This window comes from Neolamprologus brichardi, unplaced genomic scaffold (assembly GCF_056152115.1).
Source record: "Neolamprologus brichardi isolate AB-2024 unplaced genomic scaffold, ASM5615211v1 NODE_ptg000031l+_length_7269946_cov_1, whole genome shotgun sequence".
In the NCBI taxonomy this organism is placed as follows: Eukaryota; Metazoa; Chordata; class Actinopteri; order Cichliformes; family Cichlidae; genus Neolamprologus; species Neolamprologus brichardi.
The window spans coordinates 1,705,944-1,717,845 of record NW_028270136.1 but is presented as its reverse complement, the minus strand read 5'-3'; the positions used below and the strand labels follow the sequence as shown (position 1 = coordinate 1,717,845).

The window sequence follows — 11,902 nt, the reverse complement described above, 5'->3', positions numbered from 1 at the left end:
TAGCCACAGGTAACAACACAAACTGAAGGCTCATGCATTGTGCTCATACGTCACAGCTTTGGACTACTGGGAACCTGCGTCATCACGCTTCTTTATTGACGCTGGCACAACTACTTTACGGTGAAATGGCTTTTTGTCCGTCTGTCTGTCCGTCAGCCTCACAGTTGCTCACGTGGCTCCGCCTGGTGGCAGAAATCGCAACAGTTTGACTCACAGAGTGAAAGCATTCCGAGCAGACTGACATGCAACGAAACACAATAAACGCTTTTAGCTAAACTTCAGATCAGTGGTGTGCACGTGGTTAATCTCCACACATCAGCCAAAACACAAAGATTTCAGTTTGACTGTAAATATGTAATCTATAACCCAGAGTTGATTCACTGCTGCCCCGAACACACGGAAACCTCAGCCAACAAGAATGAATCACTTTTTTTGGACAACTACTGGTTTCCATTTGGACATGTTGGATCATATTTGACTGATTTGTCGTGAGATACATATCGAATGTAACAGGCTTGCTTTACAGGATAGTTGAGCCAGGACTTCTGGTGGCCAGATAAGCCCAGTCTGGGTTATGCAGAGCTTTGAGTAAACAGATGGAAACTCACTAAACATTCTTTTGTTTTTTTTTTCTTTTTTGCACTGATGCAGCTTTTGAGTGTCATGGCCCAAAATGTCATCAGAAACACAAGACTGACTGCGTGACCGGCTCCTTAGTAATGTCTCATCATCATCATCGCTATCTGACTCATTCGGCCTCTACTCCCACCCGTCTCCCTCACACACTCACGCGGTGTAACCCCTCCCTTCTCCGCTGCTGCTAAACTGTATAAATAACCTCTGTCGGAGTTTGGAACCAAGGTACAGCGACCTGCAGAGTGAAAACAAGACACCGAGGAGGAGAGAGAGTAAACCCTCTGCTGCTGCGAGAGACCACCTGTGGCTGCCACGTCTACCTGTAACCTCCAAAGTCTTCTCAAAGTAAGTCTCCACACTTCTCACACAACCCGTGCTTTAACTTTCTTTGACGCCAATAGGAATTTGTTGATTTGTTTATATACCGCTAAATAATAATAAAATAATAATAATAATCGCAACTTTGCTGAGCAAACGTACTTAATAATGGATTGGATTTATATAGCGCTTTTCAAGGCACCCAAAGCGCTTTACAATACCACTATTCATTCACTCACTGGTGGAGGCAGCTACAGTTGTAGCCACAGCTGTCCTGGGGCAGAACAGAAGCGAGGCTGCCATATCGCGCCATCGGCCCCTCTGGCCAACACCAGTAGGCGGTAGGGTAAAGTGTCTTGCCCAAGGACACAACGACCAGGACAGAGAGCCCGGGGATCGAACCGGCGACCCTCTGGCCACAGACGCGCCCCCCAACCCCCCGAGCCATGGCCGCCCCCTTTTAAAATAAAAGGTTTCTTCTGCTCGCTTGCCTTTAAGCGTTAATTGGTGTCCAGTAGCTTGGCTGAGGTGACATCTGGAGCGCGTTCAGTACCTCGGACAGCTCAGCCCAGTTTTACCGCACAACACTTGCCATCGTTTTGCCTCAGGATCCACATCTGTTTCGTTTAAAAAGTATTTTTTTTTTAAAAGCAGAACTTCAATATAACCGATTACGGCAGAAAGGTGCGCAAAGGTCACTGTAGCTGAACTTGATCAGATCTGCTCTAAATTCTGAAGATCAGCTTTATAAGACCTGCTGAAGGAAGGAAAAGGACTTAGAACAAAATCTAGTGGCCTCAGTTGCTATTTTTTGAGAAATAATATTTTATATTTTTCAAATGAATAAATACATAAAAGGAGGATATACGTTTTTCTATTTATTTATTGAAGCAACTCCGACTTTAATCTATAATTCACCCCATGCAATTATTTAGAAAAGGACTGGAAAACACAGCAAATAAGCAAATAAATAAATAGCCGGGCTGCAGGGTGCGAGTAGAGAGCAGAGGTTTCTGGCACTCCTTCATCTGCTCCCACACATACACGGAGAATAGAAGACGTTCTGGAGAGGTTCACACTCCAGCAACATACTACTCATGGTAGGTGAAGGCCACATTCACATAATACAGTTTTTCTACCAAGAGTCTTGGTGGAGATTTACTGCTGCAAATGGAAAATGCGGAAAAAGTCGCAAAACGCAAATAAATAAATAAATAAACAAATAAATGAAATGCTACAATAATATTTTATTTTAAGGATTTCACAAAATATTGCGGTTCTTTTTTTGTTTTTTAGTTGTTGGTTAGACAAGATTTACATACAGAGTTTTAAAAGACAATTAGATTGTAGACTGCTGGTTCTGGCCTGATTAAATAGTGTGGGTGTGCGATCCCCGCTAAATGTGACACAGCATATAAACCAAAACACCCAGAAGGTAAATCCTGAAGCAGCTGGTGCAGCTTGTCAGATGTGAGCGTCTGTTAGTTTCATGGTTTTCTGTAAGTCTGAATGGAAAAACTAAAAAAAAAAAAAAGAAATTCAATTTCGATCTTTAAAAAAAAAAAAAAAAAAAAAAAATCAATTAATTGTGAAACAAATTAAACTGTGAAATGGCCAAACTGTGATAATTACACAAAAGTGATAATTAAGCTCCTTACTGCCATTTTTAACAGCCTCTAGACATTTCCACCACAGACTCCATGGTCAGACAGAGGACAGAGGGTTTTTTTTATGCTTTATGTTAGTTGTGCAAATTTACGAGTTTGCAGTTTTTAAATCTGTGCAGACCTGATATGGAGCAAACCGGTGACTTCTGGGGAAAATGGACATGCAGTTACTTTATCTGACTGTTAATCCAGACATACACAGATTTATAGTTTGTTGTAAAAAAAAATACTTGTTTAGTTATTAACAAGAAGTTACAGCAAGATTTCTCTCCTTGTTGAAAGGCTTTAATCCAGGATTCTAATTAATAATTGTAACAGCAGGAGCAGATTTGATGTGATAATGAAATAATCGTCATAAAGCTGATACACTTCAGTGGAAATCCAGTTCCTCACACAGCATGCTAGTTATTATTATTATTAATGCAAATTAAACCTTTCTGTAAACTCCATTAAACCCACAGCCTCCGTGAAGATGCGTGAAATCCGTTTCCTCCTCTAGAGACAAATCCATTTTCTTCATCTTCTTTCAGAAGACAACTTTCAGGGAAGAGCTGACAAAAAATCAATCACAGCCCAAAGCCCTAAAAAAAAACTAAAGGTATATATTGACTTGTTTAACCGCTTTAAACACCTCCGTTTACTCATCAGCCTGAGCAGATATTACAGATGAAAACAGATGACATTTTCTTCCTAATGCACCCCTCAGGAGAGGTATGGTACAGGTCGAAGGTTTTGTCATTAGACAGGAAAGGGCAATGGCCTTTATTAGACTCAAAGCATCTTTGTTAATGTATTTATTTATTTGTAAGATTTCATTTAGGATTTATTTATTATTTCCTTCTTTTTTGTCATTTTTCATTATGAATCAATGGGAAATTAGACTTCAACAGTGGTTAGATTTCCATAGCATTTATGTGCCTTGTTACAGATGGTCGTGATACTGAAACCTTGGACAGTGCTGGTGGCCTTAGTGCTGTGTGTGCTGGTCTGTCTGGGAACACTGGCTGATGCCTACCCCCCCAAACCCGAGAACCCAGGAGAGGACGCTCCTCCTGAAGAGCTGGCCAAATACTACACTGCCCTGAGACACTACATCAATCTGATCACCAGGCAGAGGTATGACCACACACACATACACGAGTGTGTGCCCAACAGGCACCGCTGTTCAGGACAGCCTTGAAATGAATGTGGTCCTCAAATGACATTTAGATTTGGGACCATGAGAAAATGACTGAACTTGAAGGAAAATGGTGATTTCCAAACAAATAAAGAAACCATTTTTCATCTCCTGCATTAAATTTCAATAAGGATATCAAGGTAAATTTAACAAGGTAAAAAACAAGAAAAAAAGATACAGCACAATCTGCTTCATCACCAATGAAATGACATGTGCCATATTTGAAAATGTGGAACGAAAAAACAAAAAAGCTTGAATTAATTTTTTGTTCAGTTTTCTTCCACCAAAAAATCCTGCAAAGCAGGGCGCCAATATGAATATTTAATGGTCCCACACTAATAACCTTTCCTAAGTCTTTAAGTATTGTTTTTACTGTTGTGGATGATCCACATGAAGCTGGGCATGAAGAAAGTATGTGAGTTAAATCACTCATAAACAGCCCTTGAAAAATCCCCTCAAAATTAATGACCCTGAGCCAACTGTAGGTGTTAAGCTAAACGTGTTAGTGGGGAACTTGAGCCTTTTCTTGCTTCTTTCCTGCCGATCTTACTTTAGTCCAGACTTCATTTTATCTTCCTTGAGTCATTAAAGCAAGCTGGTTCATACATAAGCCTGGAGCTCTGTCAATGTGTGATGTACACCCTCCTCCTCCCCAACACTTCACACAATGAGATTATAGATTAGATTACTGTCCACTCTCCGAAACCTCCAGGCCTCGAAATGAGCGGGACCAGAGCAATAAAATCGGCGCTGACCGACCCAAGAAAGAAGCCCAAATTCAGTTAGCAGGGCCCAAGCTAAAGCCTGCTGCTCTCAGGTATATAAAGATCACCAGTGTGGAATTGTCAGAGGGTGTTTCATCATTGGAAACAGTCACACTCGCAAGCTATCTGTTCTCATTCATGAAAGTCAAATAGGCCATTGGTATTTAAATACATCCAGTGCTATAGAAAGTTTTTGCATTTCACTAGAGAGGTGCACATTATGGTTTTCACAGTGGGTGTGGGTGTTTGTTAGGTTTAGACACACTAGATACAACTGATAGATCTATGAGGTGTAACCACAAATGAACAAAAGAAAACAAAAGTAAAATTTGCATAGTTATTATATCATATGTGCTATATTGTGACAATGTTAATATTTAAATATTGCATTTATCAGTTACCATCACCACGCTTTTCAGTGTAAATAGCATTTCTTACTACTCCAAATTATATGGAAAATTATACACAAATACATCAAAAATACCAAAACTAACAAAGACACGTTCATCCCCAACTGGCTCAAACATTTCACAGAAAGCTGTTTTAACACACGAAGGACTGTGAAGATGGATTTTAATTCTGATGACTTTTGATTTCTCCCTGTTGTCTTTTTTTCTTTTTTACAAATATCCATACAACTACTCAATTAAAAATTAATTCAAAAGAACACTCAATCCTTAGATCGAGCTTTAGATTTAAATTAAGGTCTCACAATTGTAGGAATCGCAGGCGTGATCCTGTGAACCTGCTTAATCATTTCAGTGCAGCACTAACAGAAAATGTTGAAAGTATAATATTATTACATTTCCTTAAGTAAGAAATCCGAGCATTTCTTTCACCACTGGGGAGAAGAAGACACAAAAGGACACATTAAGGCTAAAGAAAAAAATATTGGTAGATTGGTAGGAAGATTGAGGTATCAACCAGGGCGACTGTGAGAGATATACGCACAGGCACACCATTATCAGCGGGGAAAACACTTTATATCCTGATATGTCGCCAGCTGTGTGACAGCTGAAACAGTACATGTGCGCTTCTTGATTGCTTACCTGCAGGGAAGCACACACTGAGGAAGTAACGGAGCATAAGATTGGGTGCTGAGGTCATAGGGGAGGTGGAACAGATGTTTGATGGGAAAACAGAAGAACTGCAGGCCGCTCTGCGGGACCTGAGATGATTGTTTCACACACATAAACACACACACACACACATTACCAAGTAAATTCTCAGTTAAACGGCTCTGTGATTTTACATTTGCAGGCTCTTTTGGAACCCTGGTTTCCCATCAAGGGAATGATAAAAACCCAGCCAGACATGGAAATGACAGCCTCGTACACACATTAAAACAAACACACACTCTTGAATTTGAATCTGACTGTGACATTAAAGCATTAGCAGCAAACAAAAGGGAACAGCTGACTGACAGACAAGTGTGACGCACCAGAACCAAAAGCCCAAAAGTGATGTGTTTGTTGTGAGAGGAATAAATGTGGTCACTGGTTTGAATCAGCACGGTGGCACGGTGGTTAGCACTGTTGCCGCACAGCAAGAAGGTCCTGAGTTCAATTCCACCATCAGGCCGGGGTCTTTCTGTGTGGAGTTTGCATGTTCTCCCCGTGTTTGTGTGGGTTCCCTCCGGGTACTCCAGCTTCCTCCCACCGTCCAAAGACATGCAGCATGTGGGGATAGGTTAATTGGATAATCTAAATTGCCACTAGGTGTGAATGTGCGAGTGAATGTGAGTGCGAATGGTTGTCTGTCCTTGTGTGTTGGCCCTGCGACAGACTGGCGACCTGTCCAGGGTGTACCCCGCCTCTCGCCCTATGACAGCTGGGATAGGCTCCAGCGCCCCCCGCGACCCTGAAAAGGAGAAGCGGAAGTGAATGGATGGATGGATGGATGGTTTGAATCAGGATGCTACACACTGCTGATGATTTTGAAAGGAAGGACACAATCACAGACAGAAACCTGCCAACAATAAAAAAAAAAACCAACAAAAAACTGATTAACACAAAGTGTTCAAAGTGACGGCATGACAAGCACATCTCAAAAAATCAAATATAGTACCAACAAAAGCAAACAAGATACAAACAACCTAACAAAGTCTTAGGGAACAGACACGTAACACACACCAGGGAACAGGATAACAAACCCCAGGCAAACTGAATCAAACACTAACAAGGGTGAGGAAAAAAGGAAATAACTTTCAAAATAAAACAGGAAATTGTAAGGTTGACCAAGAATGAACTCTAAACTCTGAGCGGTGCAGTGGAAGAGAAAATTTAGAGACAGACAATTGAAACTGTGTTGTCATGAAGACAATGTCGTGGAGATGTGAAAAAGTCTTGACTTCTCATTTTTAAAAAGTATTTTTCTACACAAATGGAAAATAGGTGCAGCGTTTTATTAAAATGTGTACATACATACATGGGAATCCATTGTATAAAGCTCCATTTTAATAAGCTTGAAAGTCAAAATTTGGTATGGCCAACTTTACTCTATAACACAGATTGCTGTAGACATTCACAGTTTTACCTCTCGTGTGCTCCTCTGTGCATACTCATACAGAACTTTCAAATTAGGTTTATCACTCTAGAAGACCCACTGGCACTGGTTGATCATTTGGGCTACCTTTGTCCCCATTTCCCTTCCTTAAGCATGGTTTCCTGACAGCCACCGTTTCATTGATACCATTTCTAATGCTTCAGCAAACAGTAGATGGATCATGCATCTCGCAGGTCTTCATTGGATGTTTTTCTATTTCTTAAGATCATGAAAGCACACTTTCATGTTTAGCTGTCTGTATATTTTTTGGCCTGTCACTGCTTTGTTATTTTCTTCACTTATCCAGTTTCCAAAGACTTTTTAAGCACGTGGGGCACATTATATCCAGTTTTCCGTTAATAACTCTTTCGGAATCACTTTTTTTGGTGCAGCTATTGTTGAAACGATGTTATCTTTGGCATTATTCATAGATCCAACTAAAGAAATGGAAACATATATGTTTATGCAACAGAATGCTAGTAACAAAGTACCTAAAGATACTATTCAAACTGTTTTGATAAAACTAATCCAACCCTTGAATTATGTGACTTGAATCATCCTTGAATCATTGATGGGTGTTGGTTGTCTTCACAAGACAAGAAAGAAAGAAACAAAAAACTCCTCTGTAAACATTCACTTACACATAAATGAATGAAAAGCAGTCAATGACCAAAGGAAAACTTCAGAAATATTTCAGAAAGCCTGGAGAACTCTTATTCATGACCACATATATAGAAATGTGGGGTGACTCATGATTGTTGGTACTTTAGTGTACTTTTACACATTATGCGCCTCAGGATTTGACAGCTCCAATCTAACTTATGGGTGCTGTGATTTCTAAATGCATACACTTTGCAATGATACCACTTACAGTTGACTGTGGAATATCTAGGAGGGAAGAAACGTCATGAACTGACTTGTTGCAATGGTGACATCCTATCACAGTAACAGCAGAACGACTTATTAGTTGTTTGTAAAGGCAAACTGCATGGCTACAGGCTTGATTTTATAAACCAGTGGCAAGGGGACTAAAACCACAGTGCGGCACAATGTATTAGTGTATATACAGATAGTTTAAACTTATTATGGTTTCTAAGTCATGAGTAAATGGACTGATTCTTATATAGCTCTTTTCTACTCTCCCAGAGTACTCAAAGGACTATATACAACATACCTCATTCACACCCACTCATACAAACACTTCTAAACTCATGAGCAAACTAACCAACATTCACACTCCGATGAACGCATCAGAAGGCAACTTGGGGTTAGTATCTTGCCTGAGGATAATTGGCATGCAGGCTGGGGAAGCCAAAGATCAAACCACCAACCTTCCAGTCAGTAATTGATCTGCTCAACCACCTGAGCCACAGCCACCTCAGTGTTTTCAGCCTGCACTCAAAAAAATAACTCTTTGAATGAACATAAAAAAATCATGGAAAGAATTTCCACGTAATTAAATTGCTGGGGTTTTTTTTTAGCATTATGCAATTCTGTTATTCCAAGTTAATGTGCTTGAGTTGGACTAACTTGATTAATTAATGATGAATCAACTGTTTTACTACAGTTGTGTCCAACTTATTTTAATTGATTTGATCCAACCCATGCAAATTACGTTAGTGCAACAAAACATGCTTATTCGTAATAGAAATCCATTTATGTTAAGTTCATTTAAAGAGTTATTTTTTTGGAGTGTTCAACAAGGTCTAGAGTCTGGTTAACATAAAATGTTAATGGATTTATAATAACTTGCACTCCATCCATCCTCTTATCTTTACCAGGGTTGCAGTGAGGCTGGGACCTATCCCAGATGTGATAGGGTGGGAGTCAGAATACTGGACAGGTCACCAGTTTATCACAGAGAGACAGACAACCATTTGCCCTCATGTTCACAGATATTTTAGAAACACCAATTAACTTCACCCTAATTACTGCATGACTTAACTGTGGCAGGAAACCAGAGCACCCAGAGAGAACCCACTGCAAACTTGGCCAGATTGCAGATTTGAACCGAAGACCTTCTTGCTGCAAGGCAACAGTGCTAACCACTGTGCCACCGAGCTGTCAATCTAGACTTCAAAAAAATAGGGAAACTATGATTACAAGGCTTTATATAGAATTTTAAAAACCACAATAAATAGCTGAGGCATATACGTAGTGTATGTATGGCTGTCTGTCTCTTCTAACCCCAGTGATTTTCCTGTGGTTTGAACTCTAGTGTGATCTTGTGAATTTTGTGAATCCAGGCAACTAACCACTCTTACTAGATTGTATCATCAACAAGAATAAATTAAGTTGCTGGATTTCATGCAGATCCTACATGTTTTCATTATGTTCACCACAGAAACATGAAATTATTCTGTTCACATTACAAGTTTGAATTTTGTAAATTTAACAACCACCCAATTTCAATTTTTTGAGTGTGTACGAACAGCTGTATATTTTTTCCTGTGGCTCTAGAGATTGAATTCTAGCTTATGTCAGATAAATAATCCCTACAATAATATAGAGGATGTGTGCAGTCATGAAAGATGTATGCTGTAGAATGCAATCATGTGCCACAAAAGGCAGGAGAAAAGTCTAAACACCTTATCTGTAGATCTCATTTCATATCAAGCTTTGAGGGGCATGTGTTTTCATATTTGTAACTAAGTTCTTGAAAATCTGTTAAAAAACATGGATTATTATGGATTATATAGAGACCTCTGTAGCAACCATGGTTGTATCATGGGTAATTTAGGATCCAGTCTTATAGAAGGATTAAAGGTCAGTGTATAAGGGATACCTGCTGCTTCTATTTTGACTCTATACCAATGAGCTGCACTTTGTGTGACTGATTTACAATAAAAGCAAATCTGTTTTTGTAAAGGAGAGTCACACAGCAGCATTAGGAAGTGTTTGGATCAGCAGTCATTTCGAGAACAGAAAATGCACTGTGGTGGTCTGAGTCGAGGGGGAGAATGGTGAACCTTTCCACTAACAATGATTATTAAACAACAGAAACATTTACAGAGGCAAACTGTCACGAATATCTATTTTTTCCAAAATAATGCCAACATTAAAGCATAAAGACTGAGCTTTAACTTCATGAAAATGATCACAATTGCAATTTACAATAAAAAAAATGTCTTCTTCACTCTCAGGTATGGAAAGCGTTCAGCTCAGGAGGACGTGGTCGCAGAGCTGCTGTTTGGTGGCGATAACAACAGAGACCAGAGATCAAGGTAAAGATCCTCACATGTAAAAACTGAAGATGTCACATGAACTTAAAGAATTTACACTCTTCTCTCATTGGCACATTATTTCCTCTGTCTCTGTCTTTCAACAGATATGATGACTCTTACATGTGGTGATTCTCCTCCCTCCTCATCGGACATTCCCTCTGGGTACATCCCAGAATGCACCTGGAGGGGCTGACATGTGCCTCTTCTTCCCTGTACTCTAAACCCAACAAAAGAGCATCTCTGACGGATCACAACCTCCCTCTGTTTCTCCTGTTGTTGTTTCACATCTCTGTCACTCCAACAAAACTGTACATAATTTATTATTAAAATAAAATATATATGTATATGAAATCACAGAAGGTGGAACTGTGTCTGTCTGTGTGTGTGTGAGCTTTGGTGTCCTTCGACTGTCCATCAGACTGGAGGAGATTCTTGTTTTGCTGTTTGTATTGTGAAAAGTAACATCATAATATGTGAATCAAATGTTTTCTGTGAGATTAAAAGTTCCCAAGGACTCATGATCTTTTCTTTTGTGGCCTTTTATGTTCATTTATAACTCCGTATTTTAACTCTACCCTCTACTAGAGTAGCTTTGCCTGATTCAGAGCTCAACAGACTTCTCATTGATCTTATAGTGGGACTTGCCTCTCAACTGATCCTTTGTCTCCAATAAGGTATTTTAACTTCCTCCCCAAAAACATTTCTAAACTTAACTAACTAAGAGACTGCCAAAAATAATGGCTTTGTCCAAAAAATCAATGTATTGTGTTGAAGAGATATATTTAAAAGATAGTAGTAATCAGTATAGTGTCCATTCTGCACAGGCTCCAATTCATGGCAAGGGAAATGCTGCTGAATGCTTAGATATGGAGGAATAGGTGCTCTGCTGAATGAAACAGCAAAGAAGCACCAGCGCCAACTTTGGGAAAGAAACCACGTTTAGATTTATACAATAGGAGCAAATTGAGAATGTGCACTGAAGTCCGACTCCACATGCGCAGACAGCTCTTGGAGAGTAAAGGATGATTCTGGCGGTAAACTGACATTGTTTCTTCTACATCGGTAAGATCAAAGCTTTTAACGTTCGCTGTGTAGTGAAAAGAAGCTGCTAACAGCGCAGAAAAGCCCAAAGACTGTTTAACTCCAGAAAAGGTAAGATGACAACATTAGCCACGGCATCACCCAGCTCTCAGGACAGATATTGTATTATTTGTTTTTTAAAGGAGTTGGCAACTACACTAACACTTTCTGGTAAAACACTGCCTCCTGGTGGTGAAACGTCGGGTTGCGTTTTGCAATATGTGAATACAAAAAATACCTTTCAGTCAGTTTTCTTCTGACATTTCTAAAAAATGGCAAGGATAGAGTAGCAAAATCAGGAAAATTGTTAAACACATAGCTTTAATCTTGAAAGTGTGATTTGCACATTACTCTGAACTCAGAAAATTTGAAACAATAGTTAATATAAAATAATGATATAAATAATACAGTATAAATATAAATAATTCGCAGCAACAGCAAACACAGCTCAGAAAATTAGGTTTAGCTTTATAATATAGTTATTGAACACAA

At 39.4% G+C, this 11,902-nt stretch overlaps 1 protein-coding gene across 1 annotated transcript; it reads left to right on the top strand.

Moving 5' to 3' along the window:
* The first annotated feature begins 863 nt into the window (after positions 1-863).
* Positions 864-10,838, top strand: pyya (peptide YYa). Its single transcript, XM_006809200.2, has 4 exons — positions 864-981; positions 3,550-3,737; positions 10,250-10,330; positions 10,435-10,838. The coding sequence occupies exons 2-4, from the start codon at positions 3,550-3,552 to the stop codon at positions 10,457-10,459; spliced, it is 294 nt and encodes a 97-aa protein (XP_006809263.1). The 5' UTR covers positions 864-981; the 3' UTR covers positions 10,460-10,838.
* The last annotated feature ends 1,064 nt before the right edge of the window (positions 10,839-11,902 follow it).

What these genes read in the sequence shown, in the direction of transcription:
- pyya (XM_006809200.2), top strand. Translation starts at nt 3,550, where the DNA reads ATGGTCGTGATACTGAAACCTTGGACAGTGCTGGTGGCCTTAGTGCTG. An exon ending in AATCTGATCACCAGGCAGAG is followed by an intron (nt 3,738 to 10,249) that starts GTATGACCACAC and finishes CTTCACTCTCAG; the next exon opens with GTATGGAAAGCGTTCAGCTC. An exon ending in AACAGAGACCAGAGATCAAG is followed by an intron (nt 10,331 to 10,434) that starts GTAAAGATCCTC and finishes GTCTTTCAACAG; the next exon opens with ATATGATGACTCTTACATGT.